A 19,109-nucleotide genomic window follows, 5' to 3' on the forward strand; every position below is an offset into this window, starting at 1 on the left:
CTAATGTATAAACAATTGGCTGGCCAAATTGTCAAATATAAGAGGCGAACATTTTGAAAAGTGTAACGCTTCAAATCTGTTGATTATTTTCCTTTGCGAAGCAATGAAGTATGTTTTCCCAAGTCGAGCACTGTCAAAATTGTATAACCCTCTCAGTTGTTAAAATAATTAAAAAAAATAAAACTCACTTCATAGAGCAATTCACTCACTCTTTCACACTATACACACAAAGAGATGATAGGTGTCAATCATGCACATTTACTTACGTTTAAATCTGTTGTTGCTGCCACTGTAAGTGCCTTGATTTTCCTTTATTTCATGAAATAAAGGAAAATCAATGACATACCCGCATTCATGTGTGTGTGTGTGTGTGTGTGTGTGTGTGTGTGTGCGTGGGTGCGTGCGTGGGAGAGAGAGATATGTTGTTGATGCGTAAAGGTTACAATGGCAGATTCACTATCTACTCCCCTGTGGGAGCCAAAGAACAGTGAGAGGCTATGCCAGTTCATCATCAAATAGTTTAATTCCCTTGTATCTAGTGGGATAGTGATACCTTCTAAAGGGCGTCGGAGTTGCTGCAGTATAGTTGTGTGTGAAAGAATTATCACAGAGAGAGAGAGAGAGAGAGAGAGAGAACAATGAGTGTGCACAGCAGACATAAACCTGTCCCAAAAACTGACAGGTCATCATTTTGACACACCTGCAACATTTTAAGCCCAGACCACGACAATGATTCGAGCCACAAAAAAAAACGTTTTGCGTTCAATTGGGCTGTTTTGAGGTCTTATCTGTTTATGATGACGCAACTTCTTGACTCTTGCCAATTTTATTGTGAAACGGTGAGCTCTAAATAGACTAGCTTGTCAGTTAACGATGCATCTTGCATCGATTTAGCTACTGTATCTCTCTCTCTCTCTCTCTCTCTCTCTCTCTCTCTCCCTATTGATTTGTTTGCTTAATGCATGACACCGGTTCATGCACGCAGAATGCCAGCTATGTTGTAAACATCAACTGGCAAAATGTATTTAATGTCCACCCTCTGACCTGACACGTATTAGTTCAGTTTACTGAGGGAACCCATGCCTCTGCTTTTACACCCCCACTCCTCTGGTCATTGATTTATTTTTCTTACCACCAGTAGAGGTTATAGTTCTTTCTGGTGCGTGTGTGCGTGTGTGCGTGTGTGTGTGTGTGTGTGTGTGTGTGTGTGTGTGTGTGTGTGTGTGTGTGTGTGTGTGTGTGTGTGTGTGTGTGTGTGTGTGTGTGTGCGTGTGTGCGTGTGTGCGTGCGTTTGTGCGTTGATGTTGTGTAATTGTGTTTATATTGCATTTGTGATGTGCAGTTGAGTGTGTGTCGTGTAGTTGTGTTTATGCCGCTTCACACTCGACACTGCACTACACGCACACGCACACTATCTAACACTATCTAACTATCTTTGACATTTCATTGCTGTCCATGACATCACAAAAAACAAAGTCTGCTCGGGGCGAGCACAAGTACAAGCAGTGGAGTGGCAACAATATTTTAAAGACTCATCGTTCGTGTTTAAAAGTGCCAGTTAAAAACCACAAACGTGCCTCTCAATGACACACGCAAGAGTGGAGCACTGTGTGGGAGAGCTGTGTATTCTCTCCAAAGCAATGTAAGAGGCACTTAATGGCCCACTCTCCTCTAGCTCCCAGTCACGCCTCTCTGCTTGTCTAGACCTGCACCTGTTCAGGCACAGCTAGGGCAGCTACTAACGCCTACTGTAGTAAGCACATTGGAAGCAGCCCACATTCTATTTATAGGATCGGAGAAATAGTGCCCACCTGTTTGTTAAGGATATCTTAATTCCTCTTGTAACTTGTGTTGTTTTGCGTTGTAGCTGGTAACTCCCATTTATACAGTGATTATACTATAGTCATATGACACTATCACACCTGGGAGCCACACACACACTATAGCAGCACAGTATGCGCGGTGACCCGCCCACCTCGCAAAAACAAAAAGTAGCCTAACGACGTCTTTTCAACAGCCAACAACTATTGTACTGTAGCCTACTGTAATTCACCATTACACTATCCTTGTAACCAGGAACAAGGAATCATGTGATCTCTAAAAAACAGCTTCCATCCACTCCCATGTTAGAGGAAATTTTCACATGCGTTTATCTCCGCTCTGTATGGTTCCTCTTCTTGGTCGGCCATTATTGTATTTTCAATGGAGAATAACAAAGGAAGTTGTCAGCTGTTTGACTTATTTTTGTTGTTGTTTTTGCCCAGCGAGAGGCACTATAATTATCATGGGGATTTTTTTCTCATCAGCTTTCCCAGTTTTACATTTCTGTGTTTGTGAATGAAGCTACACAAATCATAATACAATGTTTGGTGCCATACTATAAGCTTGTACAGTATGACTGGCTTGTGGGCCTGTTGACTAGTGTCGTAATGGTCTGATTTCTCCTTGGAAATTGTGATCTTTATAATTCATTCATATATAAAAGTGCTTATTCACATGAGCAAAGTTGATCAGGCATTCACTGAATTATGACAAGAGTTGACAAATCAACCAGTCTAGCCAAACTAGACACACTACATGAAGCATTGTTGCGGTAGGAAGTTAGGAACATATCTTTGCCAATCACATTACTTCTCTAAAAAGACATGACATTGAAATAGCCATCCAGGCCAAAAGACATGACATTGAAATAGCCATCCAGCCCAAATGGAGTTTAGAACTCATGACAGTGTCCGATTCTAATGTGCCTAAGCGATCCATCAGCCAAGCTTTTCCTATACACACTGACATAGCCTTAGCCTTGGTCCTTTACTGAGTTATTTGGTTTCAATCTATTAGGTGTAATAGCTTCCGCAGTGACATGCAGAGAAGGAGAGAAGGCGGGTTAGAATCCATCACTTTAACGCAGCGGCTGTAGGGAGCCGCGGCTGGCATGGCTGGCGCTAGGAGATAAATGCCGCAAGTCGCCCAAGAAAATGGAGGGTGATGGCATTTACACAGACAGGGAGGTTGTAAGGGCACTGAGGGTGCAAAATGAAATCCATCATGGCTATAATCAGGGAGGACATTTTCTATCCCCACCACCTCCCCCACCCCCAATGGCCAAGATTGTTCTGAATACATAACTCCAATGTCCATTTCTGGTGATGTGTTTTTGTGTCTATATAGCATTGCCTGAAACTGAGAGGTAAAAGGCAGCCGTGACTGGAGCTCATTGAGGATATTGGCACCGGTCCCAGACATTGATGCAGCAATTCTGTCAGAAGGCCAATTCAACATCCTGACTTTTCAATTTGGTATAAAGCCATTTGGTCATCCAGCCCAATTAGTGGAAAATAGGCCTGTGTTGCTTGATGCCTCTATATCTTCTGGGCAGGCCTGTTTCAAGACCAAATATGAGGCCCCCATATACTCCCCCATGTTTCAATTCTAATGTTGGTCAGATGACCTGTTCAGGCAATAAAGAGCCTAAAGTTGATGAAACCATTTGTGATGAATGCTGATCATTGTAGAGTTTCCTGAGGCTCAGAGCTTTCAGTTCAAGCGGTAACGTTAATGTGTCCCCTGCCCACCTTTAAAACACTTTTTGTGCCCAACACGTCCCCACACATCTTTAGAATTACCCCTGTAGGAGGCCCATGACGTATGTAGACATCTTAGGCTCTTTTTTAATGATATAAAATCTGCTTTTTCTGCTTGGCCATACCTTTTTCAGAGATCCTAGACATGTTTTGTGCACTGCCGTTCACTTCCTTGTTCACGGCCCGACTAAACTGTCTCTTTACTCTAAATCTAGGTCGCTCTTCATGTTCTGTCCTCATTTCTGACTTAACTAAGCATCTCGTTTGGAATATAAACGCTTTTAAGTGTCTTTATATAGACAGTCTAGATATAGCTGTCTAAACCTAGACAGTTTTTCTGTTTTTAAACTTTCACTTTTAGACCAGTTATAACCCGCGTTTAGACAACTTTTAGATGTCTAATAGCCCGAATAATGCTCATTTCATATAATCTGTACCCTTCAGCCCCAATCTGCCAGACAAATACACAGAGAGAGAGAGAGAGAGAGAGAGAGAGAGAGAGAGAGGTTTAATACAGAGTGAAGTGAACGCAAAACATTGACATTTTGCTGCCATTTGTTTCAACGTTTATCCCAAGCAAACCTTTCCTATGTCGTTGGTGGATATAACTTTCTCTGCAGCAAATGCTGTCAAGATCGTTTTCTGTAAGTTGCATGAATGTAACAAAGCTCTGTTTACTTTACACATTTCTGTATTCCCATTTAACTGGGAATTAGTTGTTTTGTTTTGATTAATTTGTTCCATTTTGCTTTGGCAATGTAACTGTAAAGGCGATAGACAGGACGTGGATGGCGATGATAAGATTCAGATTCCAGGATGCAGGTCGAACAGATTGAATGGGAGATGTGATCTCTGTCTGTCTGGGAGTGTAATTTAATCAGTGGTAGAAAAATACTCAAATGTTTTACTTAAGTTAAAGTATCAACACTGTAATATACAAATACTCTGTTACAAGTAAAAGTTCAGAATTCAAAATGCACTTGAGTAAAAGTACAAACGTATTGGCATCAAAATGCACTTAAGTTACCAAAAGTAACATCTCACATCTCATTGTGCAGAATGTCCTAGGATAGTGTATGTTTTGTAACAGGGATGAAGTGGATAGTGTATGTTGTACAGTGTAACAGGGATGAAGTGGATAGTGTATGTTGTACAGTGTAACAGGGATGAAGTGGATAGTGTATGTTTTGTAACAGGGATGAAGTGGATAGTGTATGTTGTACAGTGTAACAGGGATGAAGTGGATAGTGTATGTTGTACAGTGTAACAGGGATGAAGTGGATAGTGTATGTTGTACAGTGTAACAGGGATGAAGTGGATAGTGTATGTTGTACAGTGTAACAGGGATGAAGTGGATAGTGTATGTTGTACAGTGTAACAGGGATGAAGTGGATAGTGTATGTTGTACAGTGTAACAGGGATGAAGTGGATAGTGTATGTTTTCTAACAGGGATGAAGTGGATAGTGTATGTTGTACAGTGTAACAGGGATGAAGTGGATAGTGTATGTTTTGTAACAGGGATGAAGTGGATAGTGTATGTTTTGTAACAGGGATGAAGTGGATAGTGTATGTTGTACAGTGTAACAGGGATGAAGTGGATAGTCATAGTGTATGTTGTACAGTGTAACAGGGATGAAGTGGATAGTGTATGTTGTACAGTGTAACAGGGATGAAGTGGATAGTGTATGTTGTACAGTGTAACAGGGATGAAGTGGATAGTGTATGTTGTACAGTGTAACAGGGATGAAGTGGATAGTGTATGTTGTACAGTGTAACAGGGATGTAGTGGATAGTGTATGTTGTGTTGTGTAACAGGGATGAAGTGGATATAATGTATGTTTTGTAATAATAATCAAAATCAACAAAGTAACAAAAGTTTTCAATGTAGTGCAGTAAAAAGTACAATATTTGCCTATTTGGGATTGAGATGGAGTAGAAGTAAAAGTACTGAAAATTATAAATACTCAAGTAAAGTACAAATACCTCAAATCAGTACTAGAGAGAGAGAGAGAGAGAGAGAGAGAGAGTAGAGAGACAGTGGAGAGACATAGACATTGAGGGAGAGAGATAGAGGGGAAATGGGGGTAAATTTTTTAGAAAATGAATTAAAGGTTGCACCACCCAAGGGAAGATAGACATAGATGGAGGGATGAGAAGGATTTTACTTTGCTTTTTGTTCCTATTTTTCTTATCAATTAAAGCCTGCGGGGCGATGTGTTTGTGTGTGTGTGTGTGTGTGTGTGTGTGTGTGTGTGTGTGTGTGTGTGAGAGAGAGAGATATAAAAGGATGGGAGAGGAAGAGAGAGGATGAGTGATCATATCATATTCTGCTGAGAAGAGGAGCAGTCAGCGTTTGTTCTCTCTAGTTTTGTCTGTCTCCGTCCGTATCTCTTCCTCTCTCTGCATTTTTTTTTTTTCATTTGCATTTATTAATTTATATTCCCCCGAAACCCACATGTGTTGCACGCTCTTTCACTCTCTCTCTCGCTCGCGTGCGTGCATGTGCGTGTGATCCCATTATATTGTGTACACAACAGGCACGCACGTATGCACACACACACACACACACACACACACACACACACACACACACACACACACACACACACACACACACACGTTACTGACCCATACTGTCAAGAATAATGACGAAACTCCCTTCATCTCTATCCGTACTGACCATCAGCCCTTAATGGCTCTAGTCTCTCCTCCACCGTTCCTTCCCAGCTGCTCTTTATCCTCCACTGGTTTTCTCCACCCTTACTTTCATCTTCCTGTCTCCTCTTTGAAGATGCCTCTGTACTCAAATGTTTTATCTAAGTAAAAACAATTGGTGTCAAAATGTACCAAAAAAGTACCAAAAGTAAAAGTACTCATTATTCAAGTTTTCAAGTGTAGACACATCTTTTGAAAATAGCAGATATACAAGCTCACAATGTGTCGCGATGCCAAGATATAATTATAGGGCTGATGTGCATTGTTAATGTATGTTTGTAATAATAATCCAAATCTACAAAGTAACTAGTAACTAAAGTTTTCAGATAAATGTACAGTAGAGGAGTAAAAGTAAAATATTTGTGCGTCTGAGATAGTATAGTATAGTGGAGTAGGAGTAAAAGTATTAGAAATTGGAAATACTCAAGTAAGTACTCATTTGAAAATGTCAAGTGGGCCCAGATAAAGGCTGAGAACCTCTCTCTCTCTCTCTCTCTCTCTCTCTCTCTCTCTCTTTCTAAAGAGCATCTTCTAAGTTCTACATGCCTACATTGTAATATTCTGATTGAGAATCGCCATTCACAATTGGGCTCATAATGACTCATTCAGTTATTCGCGATGTTGACCACATCTGGACATATTGGAAATATTGCCCTTTTGCTGGGACGGGCGTGCCCTGGATACAATCATAGCGGACATGTTTGTTCAGAGGAAGGACTTTTCAATAATGCATGTGAATGAGTTACAGCCTGCAGGCATCTATACCTATAGAATGTGGAGGTGTAATAATCAATATGAAAAACAAGCCAAGAGTGATGCAGCATTTTCTCTACAATCACGTCTTACTTCAGCTTTCAGCCTGTCTCTCCTACACTGTCTCTCTCTCAGCTTTCTTTATGTCTGTCTCTCCTACAGTGTCTCTCTCTTTGGTTCTTAGTCCATGAGCCAGAGCTTCAAAATTGGTGGGAAAAACTAGACCTACAGTACTGTATATAAATTGTTTATCAATACAAGTAAATTAATACATGATAACCCTTCCACAGTAGTAGCTTATTCATATTTTCTATTATTTTGCACATTTTCCTACATAATGCCTCATTTGTTCATCTCTCCTACACTGTCTCCCTCTCAGCTTTCTGGTGACTCATGCTGCCTTAGTAATACCGTGGTTTTTCAATCTCCTTTTTAATTTATTTACTGTACGTTAATAACTCGCAATCTAAATCATCCCGTCTAATTATAAAAAAATATCCTGTGTTAGACGGCCCTCCGCTGTCCAGTCGCTAGTCGCGATATATTTATTCTTACCTTGTCGATCGCATTGAGAGTGTTTTGGCTACATCTAGCTGCTACAGCCACATCTGGAACAACATCCGGTCCGTCGGTAAAAGTGCTCCGTTGCTATAAATCGACTGGGCGCTATAATTTAATGGATTAAATAACCCTGGGCAATTAAAGTGTATAGGAAGGGGCCAGGGCAGCTAAAATTAATATCAAAACACCGGAGAGACGGGTGACAGCCGGAATGTAGACGGCACCCGGGCGAGCAGTGTGGGTTAGCGACCCAGCCTGTGTCCTCCGTGAGGAGGAAGCCCAACAAACCTCGGTGAGGCCTTTAGGAGGGCCATTATAAGCCACCACTCCTGAATGAAGTGCCTGGTGCTGGGAGTCTGGTGCAACGCACAGGTCCTGGGCCTGGTGAGAGCAGGAGAGGACCTGGTGAGACTTAGGAGGAGACCTAGTCCTAGACCAGAATCTGGTTCTCCCAGTCCAAGCAGAGTAGTTCCGGAGCAACGGATTGTGTGGCCTTGCTCATTCCGTGATGGACTGATCGAGGGTAGCTACTGGGACGTAAGTCGGGATTTGATCAACCCCAGCTGGGTCGCCTGAGTGAGGGTTATAATGTTGGTAGACCCGAAACCCTGATACATCACTGAGGATACGTCCCAGCCAAAGTGCATCCATGCGATGATTTTTTTGTTATAGTCAAATCAAATATCTAAATACTGAATCAAGCTACTTAAAAACTGTCCTGGGTATTCACATAAGCCTGAGTACCGGTAGATGGTACGAGGTGTCAAAAAAACAGCTCCCGTTTTTTTTGCAGAACTTGGTTCCAAACTATGAGAAAATGATGGGGTTAAAATTTCAGGACCCCCACCCTGTTTCTGGGGGGGTCATCTATTTGGGACATCCCAGAACAGTATGCCATTGCCAGCCAGTTGATGTCCGATTTTCATAATATTTGAATTGTTTTAAAACATTTGGTTGATTTCTTAAAAGTGGCCAGAAGAATCTTCTCTGACTTTTGGTAGGGGTGCTAGCTTCCTCACCTGGGGCTTTGATCGGTATATGGATCAGTCATTAAAGAATAAGACTCGACAGAAGAGAGCAACTAGAATACGAAATCCACCCAGAGATGAAGCTCACCATGTCCATCAAGGAACTCCGATCTGCATCATCGGCTAAGAGGAAGCTGAATGCGTGTTAGTCCAGGGACTGCTTGAGTATTTCTCAAGGGACAACTCTTTCATGCTGGTTGTCATATACAGTATGATACCTTCATCAAGGGACATGATTTTGAGGAGGTGCACACATCTATGAAGAGGCTGATACGGTTACCCTGATTCCTCATCAAGTCCTTGCCTCTGCTGCTAATGGTGCTCTGCGAGACCCTGGTTTGATAGAGAACCAACGCAATTAAATGCTGCCCTCAGAACACATTCCACTGACTATAAGTCTAACGTGCTCTCTTCACCGCTGCTCCGTTGTTACGACAACCATTGAAGATAAATAGGACCTGCCTGTCCCAGTGCTGCCTGACAGCTGAATAATACATAACACGCACACACGCACACGCACGTATACGCACGCACACACACACACACACGCACGCACGCACGCACGCACGCACGCACGCACGCACGCACGCACACACACACACACACACAGATGCATTCATGTGTTAAGAGCCTCTGCTGAAGGCCTAAATTGTAAATTGCATTGACAGAAGGCACACAACACACAAGTTAATTTGGGCATGCACGTCACACTCACAAGAGTAGACTGGACAGTGACACACTAGGGGTGTAACGATACATTTTAACAGCGATACAGTACATATCACGATACATGGTTGACGATACGATACATGGACGATATTGGTTCATTATGGTGACACGATACGATTCAATGATTTGAACTCGATACAGTAACTATTTAAAATACATTGACATTATTTTAAACTAAATAATTAAACCCCACTTTTCTTGTTTCTTCAAAAAATGTAGTATTGATACAATTGATAATTTGCATAGCAAAACGATTCGATACCGATTATTTGCATTTCAAAACGATACGATACGATACAGGATACATAGTCAATGTTGCTGTTTTCATTTCGATATACAGTACTTCGATTCTTGAAATTAAAATAGATTTTTCGATGCAGTTACTATATCATTACACCCCTAGTACACACGTATGGAGGAAACGTCTCTCACGCACACGCACACGCACGCGCGCACACACACACACACACACATACACACACACACACACACGTGCAGACACGTCTCTCATTCGCCATTCTCTCTCAGGTGTGGTGATTTACTCCCTGTCCCCGTGTGTTACAATAGACTGCACACCATCTGTGTGCATGCATGCATGCATGCATGCTGTCGCCAAGCAGCGATATGTATGCATGCTATGCACCTCCTGCTGATAGGCAAATGGTAAATGGGCACTTTATGTAAAGGCACTTTACAACATAAATTGTGCATTACATTCACATTCACACACATTCATACACCAATGGCGGCGGAAACCATGCAAGGCACCAACCATCACATCAGGAGCAATTAGGGGTTCAGAGTCTTGCACAAGGACTCTAACTCTGGGGGAGCCCGGGTTCGAACTGGCAACCTTGCGGTTACCATCCGGCCACTCTACCCCTGAACAACCGCCACCCTCACTTTATAGGTAGAAGGAATAAAGTGGGTTGTAAAGGTGCTGCACAACGGGCCTGCGATAGGATTCCAAACCCATGGAGGCACGGGGCACTCCTGCCCAGAGGAGGATCAATGTTTACGAGGATGCAATCACTGCCACACTTAGAATATTTGCAGATTCAAATTCCGCAGAAACTTATAGCATCATACATCATTCATTTCGCTTGAATAACGGTCTGGCAATATTCACGTAAAAGGATCGCTTATCTACATATCTATCTATCTCTATCTATCTATAAGAACATAAGCTCCTTCGGGGGTAGAGGACTCAAACCGCTGGCCAAACAGGTGACAGGTGAGAGTACTTCATTAGACCTCTTGGTGTGGTTGTTATGTGCAATGATGTCTTCCCTTTGTATTTTAACATTTTAACATTTTAACAAATACTCTACACTTTTCTTTTTTAAACATCTTACTCCTTATATACATTAATAATACCTGATGATCATGTTATTTCCCTGGTTTCATTTCATTTCATTTTTGAGTGGTGCAAACCACTCCTACAACCAGCTTGCAATGTCCTTGTACTTGTTTGTTTGTTTGTTTGTGTGTCTGTCTGTGTGAGCATGAGTATGTGACTTAATAATAGCAGTAGGGGGCGCCAGAAACAGTGAGAGGGGTAGTGACTCTAATGAGAGAGAGTGAGAGAGAGAGAGAGAGAGAGAGAGAGAGGGGGGGGGGGGGGAATTGCACCACTCAGTTCACACGTGTGTGATTTTTTATTACAACTTTGTACAAAAAATACCTATAAGACGGAGAACAACTATACCCTATAAAACAAAAGATTTGTGGTATCTTGTAACAATTCTATCTAGGGGTTTAGTATTGGTTTGAGATTGAAATGGAAGAACCAAAGTTATATGGAAGCAGTCAGTCAAATGTTGTATTATATCCTATATTAAGGAATATATCAATAAGGTGTATCGATTGAGGATTTACAGTCAGGACCTTATCAAAGTTCCCAAAGAGGAATTTTGTCTTGGATAATAAGGTGTGTGTGTGTGTGTGTGTGTGTGTGTGTGTGTGTGTGTGTGTGTGTGTGTGTGTGTGTGTGTGTGTGTGTGTGTGTGTGTGTGTGTGTGTGTGTGTGTGTGTGTGTGTGTGTGTGTGTGTGTGTGTGTGATACACTGATCCTCTGCTTCAGGTATCATTGTCAATTCGGCATATATCTCTCTCTCTCTCTCCCTCTCTCTCTCTCTCTCTGCCCCCTCACTCCTACCTCATTTCTCTTTTCCTAATCATTATTTCCTCTCCTCTACTCTCCTCTGCTCTCTAACCCTCTGCTCTCCTCCATTCTCCTTTCCTCTGTTGCTGTACTTATTCTTCCCTCTCACATTACCAGTAGTGTATCTCCGTCGTTCATGCTCTCTTTCACTTCTCCGTCACCTGTACTCTGCCCCGCCGCCCACCCAGTCTCTCCTCAAATCAGTCGGAATAGTAATTGAATTGTCTGCCGCTCAACCACAAGGGAACGATCGGCTGGAGCAAAAAAAAAAAAAAAAAAAAAACGTTTTGCGGTTCTCAAAATGTCTCCACAGCCTTTTGTGCAAATTACTTTTCTGCCCGCCTGCCTGCCGTGGTTGGGAGCAAACGCACGCACAAGCCCCGTGACACGCAAGCTGCCTATTTTCAGACGGCTTCATCTCCAGAAACACGACGAGCCAGGAAAGCTCATTTCTCGGTACGAGTGCATGGGAGTGGAAACACAAGTAGCTAACAACTTCACATCTGCCCTTTCACTGGAGGGCTTCGAGGACACGCTCCAACAGCTCTCGAGCAAAAGTACTGGAGCAAGGTGCTAGACTTTTAGAGTGTGTGTGTGTGTGTGTGTGTGTGTGTGTGTGTGTGTGTGTGTGTGTGTGTGTTTGTTTGTGAGTATCTATCTATCTATCTATCTATCTATCTATCTATCTATCTATCTATCTATCTATCTATCTATCTATCTATCTATCTATCTATCTATCTAATCTTCTCCTGATTTCTTTGTCCTCTTCTCATCTCATCTGCATTGCTCCTCTCTCTCCCTTCTCTCAATCGTTTTCTCCTTTTGTGCTAGCTAGCACTACCATAGACCCTGACTCCTGAGCCTGTTTTCTGATGTGGGAAGTGGTCCAATGCCCCCGTCCCCAGAACATTGCACTTTCTGTTAATGTTTTTGTCATGTTACTCATATTTTGTTTATACTTGCAAGTTGCAGCAGATAAACAAGGAACCTGGGGGGAGAAGGCGGATAATTATTGCAACGCTTTTATTTCTGTGTGTCTGTGTGTGTATTCCACTCTGTAAATGTGTAGATCAGGGTGCACACTTCCAGGGCATCTTGGTTAATTCATTGAATGGTTATGGTACAAGTCATGTCATGCCTAGTCAAGTCAATACATGGTATATAATGGCATGGCATGGCATGGCATGGCATGGCATGGCATGGCATGGCATGGCATGGCATGGCATGGCATGGCATGGCATGGCATGGCATGGCTGCTCTATACCGGCCACTCTACCCCTCACGCGTCACTGACGCCCCTGAGCATTTCCACATTGCAGTATTGATACTTTTAGTCAGAGCCATCTAATAGAAGAGTTACGATATTGAGGGGGCAGACAACGAGCGCCCGAGTGCTGTTCATACAGCCTGAACTGAGACAAGCTGGAGTTGGAAATACATTGTTGGTTGTCCCCATTCTCAATAGAAGTCTACTGTATGTAGAGGAGCCGCCATTGGACTGGCCCCATGAATTGAACGCAGTTTGCGTAACTCTGTCTCTGCTTTTAGTTCAGTAACAAATGTGAGTACTTCTTCCACCATTTGTTCTGTTGTTTTCTCTTATTATCTCTCTCGTCTTCATCACTACCCCCCACCCCCCACCTCCTTTCCCCGTCCAGGATGATCCCGGCCAATCACAAGTACTTCCTGCTGAGCGACCTGGCGTCGTCCAGGGATTATGAGCTGTGTGTGCTGGCTGTGTACGACGACGGTGTCACAGCTCTGACCGGGACCAAGCTGGTCGGCTGTGTGTCCTTCAGCACAGAAGCAGAGTATGGACGCTGTCACTCCATACGAGACCAGGTCAGTTCGCGTGTGTGTGTGTGTGTGTGTGTGTGTGTGTGTGTGTGTGTGTGTGTGTGTGTGTGTGTGTGTGTGTGTGTGTGTGTGTGTGTGTGTGTGTGTGTGTGTGTGTGTGTGTGTGTGTGTGTGTGTGTGTGTGCGTGCATGAGTGCGTGTATGACTGCGTGCGTGCGCACTGGCATGACTAATATCACTGCGCAGATATTATTCTGGGTGTGGAAGATTAATTTCCAAGGGGCGGTTACAAACAGATTCCAATGTTACAGCAAAAAAGTCTCACTTTGAATTGTGAGCTCTGATTGGTCACCCACAACTCTGGGGTGAGCGAAATGTAATTAAATTAAATTAAAATCAAAGGGCTTTATTGGCATGGCAAAACATACATTGCCAAAGCAAAAAGTGGAACAATACAGTCAAAACCAAATGTATGTACAATATGTATAATATCTCCAATAAATCAATTTCTATGTACTAAGATCACTCGTAGCAGATAGTGGAGGAATACAATACAAGGATTAATCTTTAGGGTGGTTGTGTTCCACTTGATATCCTTCTCCTACAGCAGCTCATGCATCTTGCTGCTGTGTTTGCACATTGTTGTACTTCGTCCAGCAGATATGGGAGTGTTTTGTCATTATCATTAGTCATGTTTTCAAAATCTGTGGGAAGTATGAGTCTCTGATGTCTTGGTACAGTAGACAGATAAAAAATGTATCTCAGTTTCCACTTCATTTTGTGTGCAGTGGGTGCATAGTGTCTTCTCTTGGGAGACAGGTCTGCCTATGATGGCCTTTCTTGATCGCAAGTCTGCATGTGCTCACTGATCGCAAGACTGTGGTCACTGAGTCTGTACCTAATTCACACCAGGGACCGCTCCGGGTCCCCCCCTAGTCTGGAGGAAGCTTAGCCCCCCCTAAGCCCCCCTCCCCACAAACCCAATTGACTGACTTCAATGTAAACCAAAATTAATTTGCCCCCGCATTGAATAGCCAGCCCCCGATACACCTAGTCCCCCTATTGTCACAATTTTCTGGAGCCGTCACTGATTCATGGATTTTTTCGTCTGGTTTCCAGGCTAGTGTGCGTGTGCTTTGCGCGTGTTGTACACATACGTTTCTGTAGCCTATGTCTGTCTGTTCTTTGAAGAACTACATTGTTTGCGCTCTTTTCACTCTACTTATGTGACCATTTGTTTTTGCACTTGTAAGTCGCTAAGAGCGTCTGCTAAATTGCCTAAATTGTGTCACAATTCCTGTCACTAGTCTCCAGTGATGGAGTGATTTATACGGAATAGGTAGTATAAACTGGGGCACTCTGGTCACGTGATGACAATTAACCCAGAGCATTCGTGTGCTTTTGAGCTAAAGAGATCTCCCATTGATTGTCGAGATCCTCAGGCATTGAGTTGATGTGGCATTCCTGATGCAGGCATGTCAGCAATATTCCCTGACAGCCATATCTATAACAAGCAAACATAATGTATAACATCCCTCCTTTTTTAGGTGATCCATAGGACATGGGTTTTCAAATGGTGTTCCACCACATTCAAGGTCAATGTGAAAGGAGAAAGCCTAAAAACCCTCCAGGCTAAAGAAGTGACATTCTCTTCCTCTTCTCTTTGTACATTCATAGTATAAATACTACCGGTACATAACATGCAGATCTAAAACATTAGAAGACAGATATACAGAGAGAGAGAGAGGCGAGAGAGAGCTTTTTATTATTAATTGTATTTATTTATTATTTTTATTTGGTGTATGTGCTAATGTAGCACCCAGCCAAGAACCAACCCACAACAGCCGTGCCAATCGGTAGGTTGCGCGTTGGTCTGGCGAGTGGCAGTCCCGGGTTCAATCCTTGCTTCTGCGTAATGCTATACACTAACATAAACTTTATCCTAAACATTTGAGTGTTCGTGTAAACACAAACAATGCAGGCGAAGATGAGGACGCAAATTCTGATTGGCCGGAATGAGATGAGGATGAGAGATGAGGTATGATGATGAGCCCCCATTCCAAAGCACCAGCGCTCGGACATAGTCTGCTGCTTTTCACCCTCAGGCGTTTTACTGGTAGATTATCGTGATTATGGTAAGCTCAGCTAGGACACACAGCCAGAATTGTGCAAAATAAAATGCTAGCACCAGGTGTACTTTGTGTCAAGACTTGCAAAGCCCATTAATTGCTCTGCCGATATAATCATTATCGTTTAAGTCATCCAACTAGAGGCCTGTGCTTCTTGGGTGCTTTTAAATGTGAATTGAATTTGTATTGATATAGCACTAGGTGACTGAAATTGATCACCCGGATGCACGTAAATGTTAAAAAGCTGAATCCTTATAGTGTTAATGTACTGTATATGGATTTGGGGGCACAATGGCGCAGACTAGCACTCACCTCACAGCTAGAAGGCCCTGGGTTCAGACTGTAGCACTCGCCTCACAGCTAGAAGGCCCTGGGTTCAGACTGTAGCACTCGCCTCACAGCTAGAAGTCCCTGGGTTTGATTTCCACCGGGAGGGATGTGGGCGCTGGGGGGCGTGTCCTGTCAGATGATAAGAAGCGGCCTGCCTGCTCACTCCTCATGCATTGAAGGAAGCATGAGCTCAGTTTGGGGATCTCCCAGGTTGGCAGAGCAGACCCAGCTTAGGCAATTGGCACCGGGTGAAAAATGGGTTACAAAATCGTGGGATAAAAATGTACTCAAAGAATGTAACTCAAAGAATGTATGAATTCTGAGAGTTAAATTAACACTGTGCACTTCAGTGCAGTGTAAAAACCTTCACCAGGTGTTAGCTATAACAAATGATTAGTCTTCTTTCTCCCTGTCCTAATCCTCAACCCTTTCGATCCGCCACCACCTTCCACTCATCACCCTTCAACCACCACCAATCACAATCCATTAACCACCACCACCACCCACTTCCCCTTCCACCCCACAGTTCCTGGGCGGCACCATGATCATCATCATCGGTGGGATCATCGTGGCCTCGGTGCTGGTGTTCATCTTCATCCTGCTGATGAAGTACAAGCTCCACAGTAACCACTACAAGCAGAAGGCTGTGGCGCGCCACGCCAACGTCTGCTCCCAGACCAACGGAGGGGGAGGGGGAGGGGGGGTGTTAGCTCTCCCTCCCTCCTCCTCTTCAGGAGGCCAAGGTAACAACACCAGCAGTGGTGGAAGAAGTATACTCCACCACCATATCACAAGTACTCTGTTACAGTAAAGGAACTGTGTTCAAAATGTTTCTTGAGTAAAATTGTAAAAAAAAAATTTGTTGCATCAACATATACTTAAAGTACCAAAAGTAAATATACTATAATGTTTGAAAATGGCAGATCTACAAGCTCATAAATGAGCTTGTAGATTGGCTATTTTCAAATAGCCTAGGTATAAAATAGGTTTAATGTGGTTAATGTATGTTTTATAATATAATAATTTATATCTGCAAAGTAACTAAAATGTTCAAATAATTGTAGTGTAGTAAAAGTACAATATTTGCCTCTGAGATGTAGCGTAGAAGTAAAGGTATTGCAAATGTGATATACTCCAGTAAAAGTAAAACTACATTGTAAATAAGTACAGCATTGTAGGGCTATATTATATACTTTTAAAGTGTATAGGGTGTGTTCAAATAGTGTTAAAAATGTTTGATAAATAGTATAGAGATCATAAGGAAATTCCAATATGGCACTCCAGTGGCTTACAAAATATTAGTCGTTAGTTATTACATCAATTGTAATTACTCTGTGAATAATTCGTAATACTATAGTATACCAATATTGGTCAAATGCAGTGATTTTCTCCAATGTCAGAGGAGATATATTAGTCCTAGTAGTGTGACCTCTTCGTGTTCTGCTTCTAGGGGGAGGTTCCAGTAAAAACACTCAAGCGTCATCAGCGGAGGGCATGGCCGGGTCTTCTCTCCGAGGGACAACGGTAGTGGACTTAAACCACAGCCACGACGACGACACCATCTCCCAATAACACACAAGCAACTGTCCGTCAGAACAACAAACATGCATTTCTATAAGCCCAAACCAACACCCGCCAACATACACAAACACACACCCCTTGTTTATTTGATTTCTTGCCGGTTCTTGGAGCCAATCGTCGCCTTATACCGAAGACGGGCTCCTGTTATCGGTGAGTACAGCTTCTACCAATCACTCTGGGTGTGGTAGGGGGCGGGGGTGGTGTACAGTTGTACTTTTTGTATTTGGACACACTCTGTAGATGCTTCCTGAATTAACCAAGCAGCAAGTGTGAATAGTGTGACTTTGACAGATCTGTCTTTGTGAATGTGCGAGTCAGTGAATAATAATGAATAATGAATTGTATTTGCAGTGCCTTTCTAGAGCATGCACAAGAACCCTCAACAGTGTATGAGATTAGACTAGAAGAGATAACTGAAAATTTAGGCTGATAACACTCAATTAAAAATATAATCTGTTTGAATCAGGATGACTCACTGATGCTACGATAAAGCTGCACACAGTACGACTGTTAATTTAACAGTAAGAATTTGTGTCAGAGAGACTTGACGGCTTGGGCTGTCAGCAGCCAGAGGGGTATCAGACAGATGGTTAGATTTCTGATTGTGAGACTATGACCAGCCTGAGAACATGGTGGGGGAGGCTAATGGAAATTAAAGAACATTTCTGCCAACAGAGAGAGAGAGAGAGAGAGAGAGAGAGAGAGAGAGAGAGAAAGGGGCAGAGGAGAGATGGTCTCTGTCTGTCTGACAGACAGACAGACAGACAGACAGACAGACAGACAGACAGACAGACAGACAGACAGACAGACAGACAGACAGACAGACAGACAGACAGACAGACACTGGAATACACTGCACTGTGAGAGACAGAGAGACAGAAACACAGCGAACATGCACTAATGGACAACCATTCACCTGGATAACATGCATGCAGGCACGAACACACACACAAACAAGCTTACACACATAAGCACACACATGCACATGTCATGTGCTGCATACATTCACACAGTAACATGCAATGTGCATGATGTAGAGAGACACAAGTAAACACGAGCACGAATAAGTGTACACATAAATGTGCACACATCACACGCACACATCACATGCATAACCAGACAGTGGCTTTGTGGTTAGAGTGTCCGCCCTGAAACTGGGAGGTCAGGGTTCGATCCCTGGCCCGGTCATACCAAAGACTGTAAAAATGGGACCCAATGCCTCCCTGCTTGGCACCCAGCCCACGGGCGGGTAGACAGACAGACAGACAGACAGAGTTTAGTAAAGCATGCAGAGGAAACACACAGTCACTCTGCATGACTGAACACTGGAAACACTGCACTGTGAGAGACAGAGAGACAGAAACACAGCGAACATGCACTAATGGACAACCATTCACCTGGATAACATGCATTCAGGCACGAACACACACACAAACAAGCTAAGACACAAATAAGCACACACATGCACATGTACTGCATACACACAGTAACATGCAATGTGCATGTTGCAGAGAGACACAAGTAAACACGAGCACAAATAAGTGTACACATAATGTGCACACATCACACGCATATCCAACTTCACACAAACATGGATTATGCAATTGCAGTTTGAATACCGACTGGAGGGTTCACAAATATTGGGTCACATGCACGAATACACACACAGCTGGGTGTCTGCTGGTACATTCTCCTTTTTTTGGGGGGCCAGCTAAATATCTACTTGACTTATGACTCCCC

General features: G+C 43.0%; 1 protein-coding gene across 2 annotated transcripts in view; it reads left to right on the top strand.

The window, feature by feature from the left end:
* LOC310864050 (leucine-rich repeat and fibronectin type III domain-containing protein 1-like protein) overlaps positions 1-19,109 on the top strand; it is a gene marked incomplete at its 5' end in the record, with an annotated part of 48,429 nt that overhangs the window by 18,669 nt on the left and 10,651 nt on the right. For both annotated transcript variants that reach the window (XM_083772592.1, XM_083772593.1), the window contains 3 exons: positions 13,191-13,374; positions 16,315-16,531; positions 17,239-17,519. In XM_083772592.1, coding sequence (XP_083628718.1) covers positions 13,191-13,374; positions 16,315-16,531; positions 17,239-17,360 — 523 coding nt within the window. In that variant the 3' untranslated portion in view covers positions 17,361-17,519. The remainder of the gene's footprint in view (positions 1-13,190; positions 13,375-16,314; positions 16,532-17,238; positions 17,520-19,109) is intronic.

Source organism: Protomyctophum parallelum, assembly GCF_964188405.1.
Source record: "Protomyctophum parallelum genome assembly, chromosome: 9".
NCBI classification, from domain to species: Eukaryota; Metazoa; Chordata; class Actinopteri; order Myctophiformes; family Myctophidae; genus Protomyctophum; species Protomyctophum parallelum.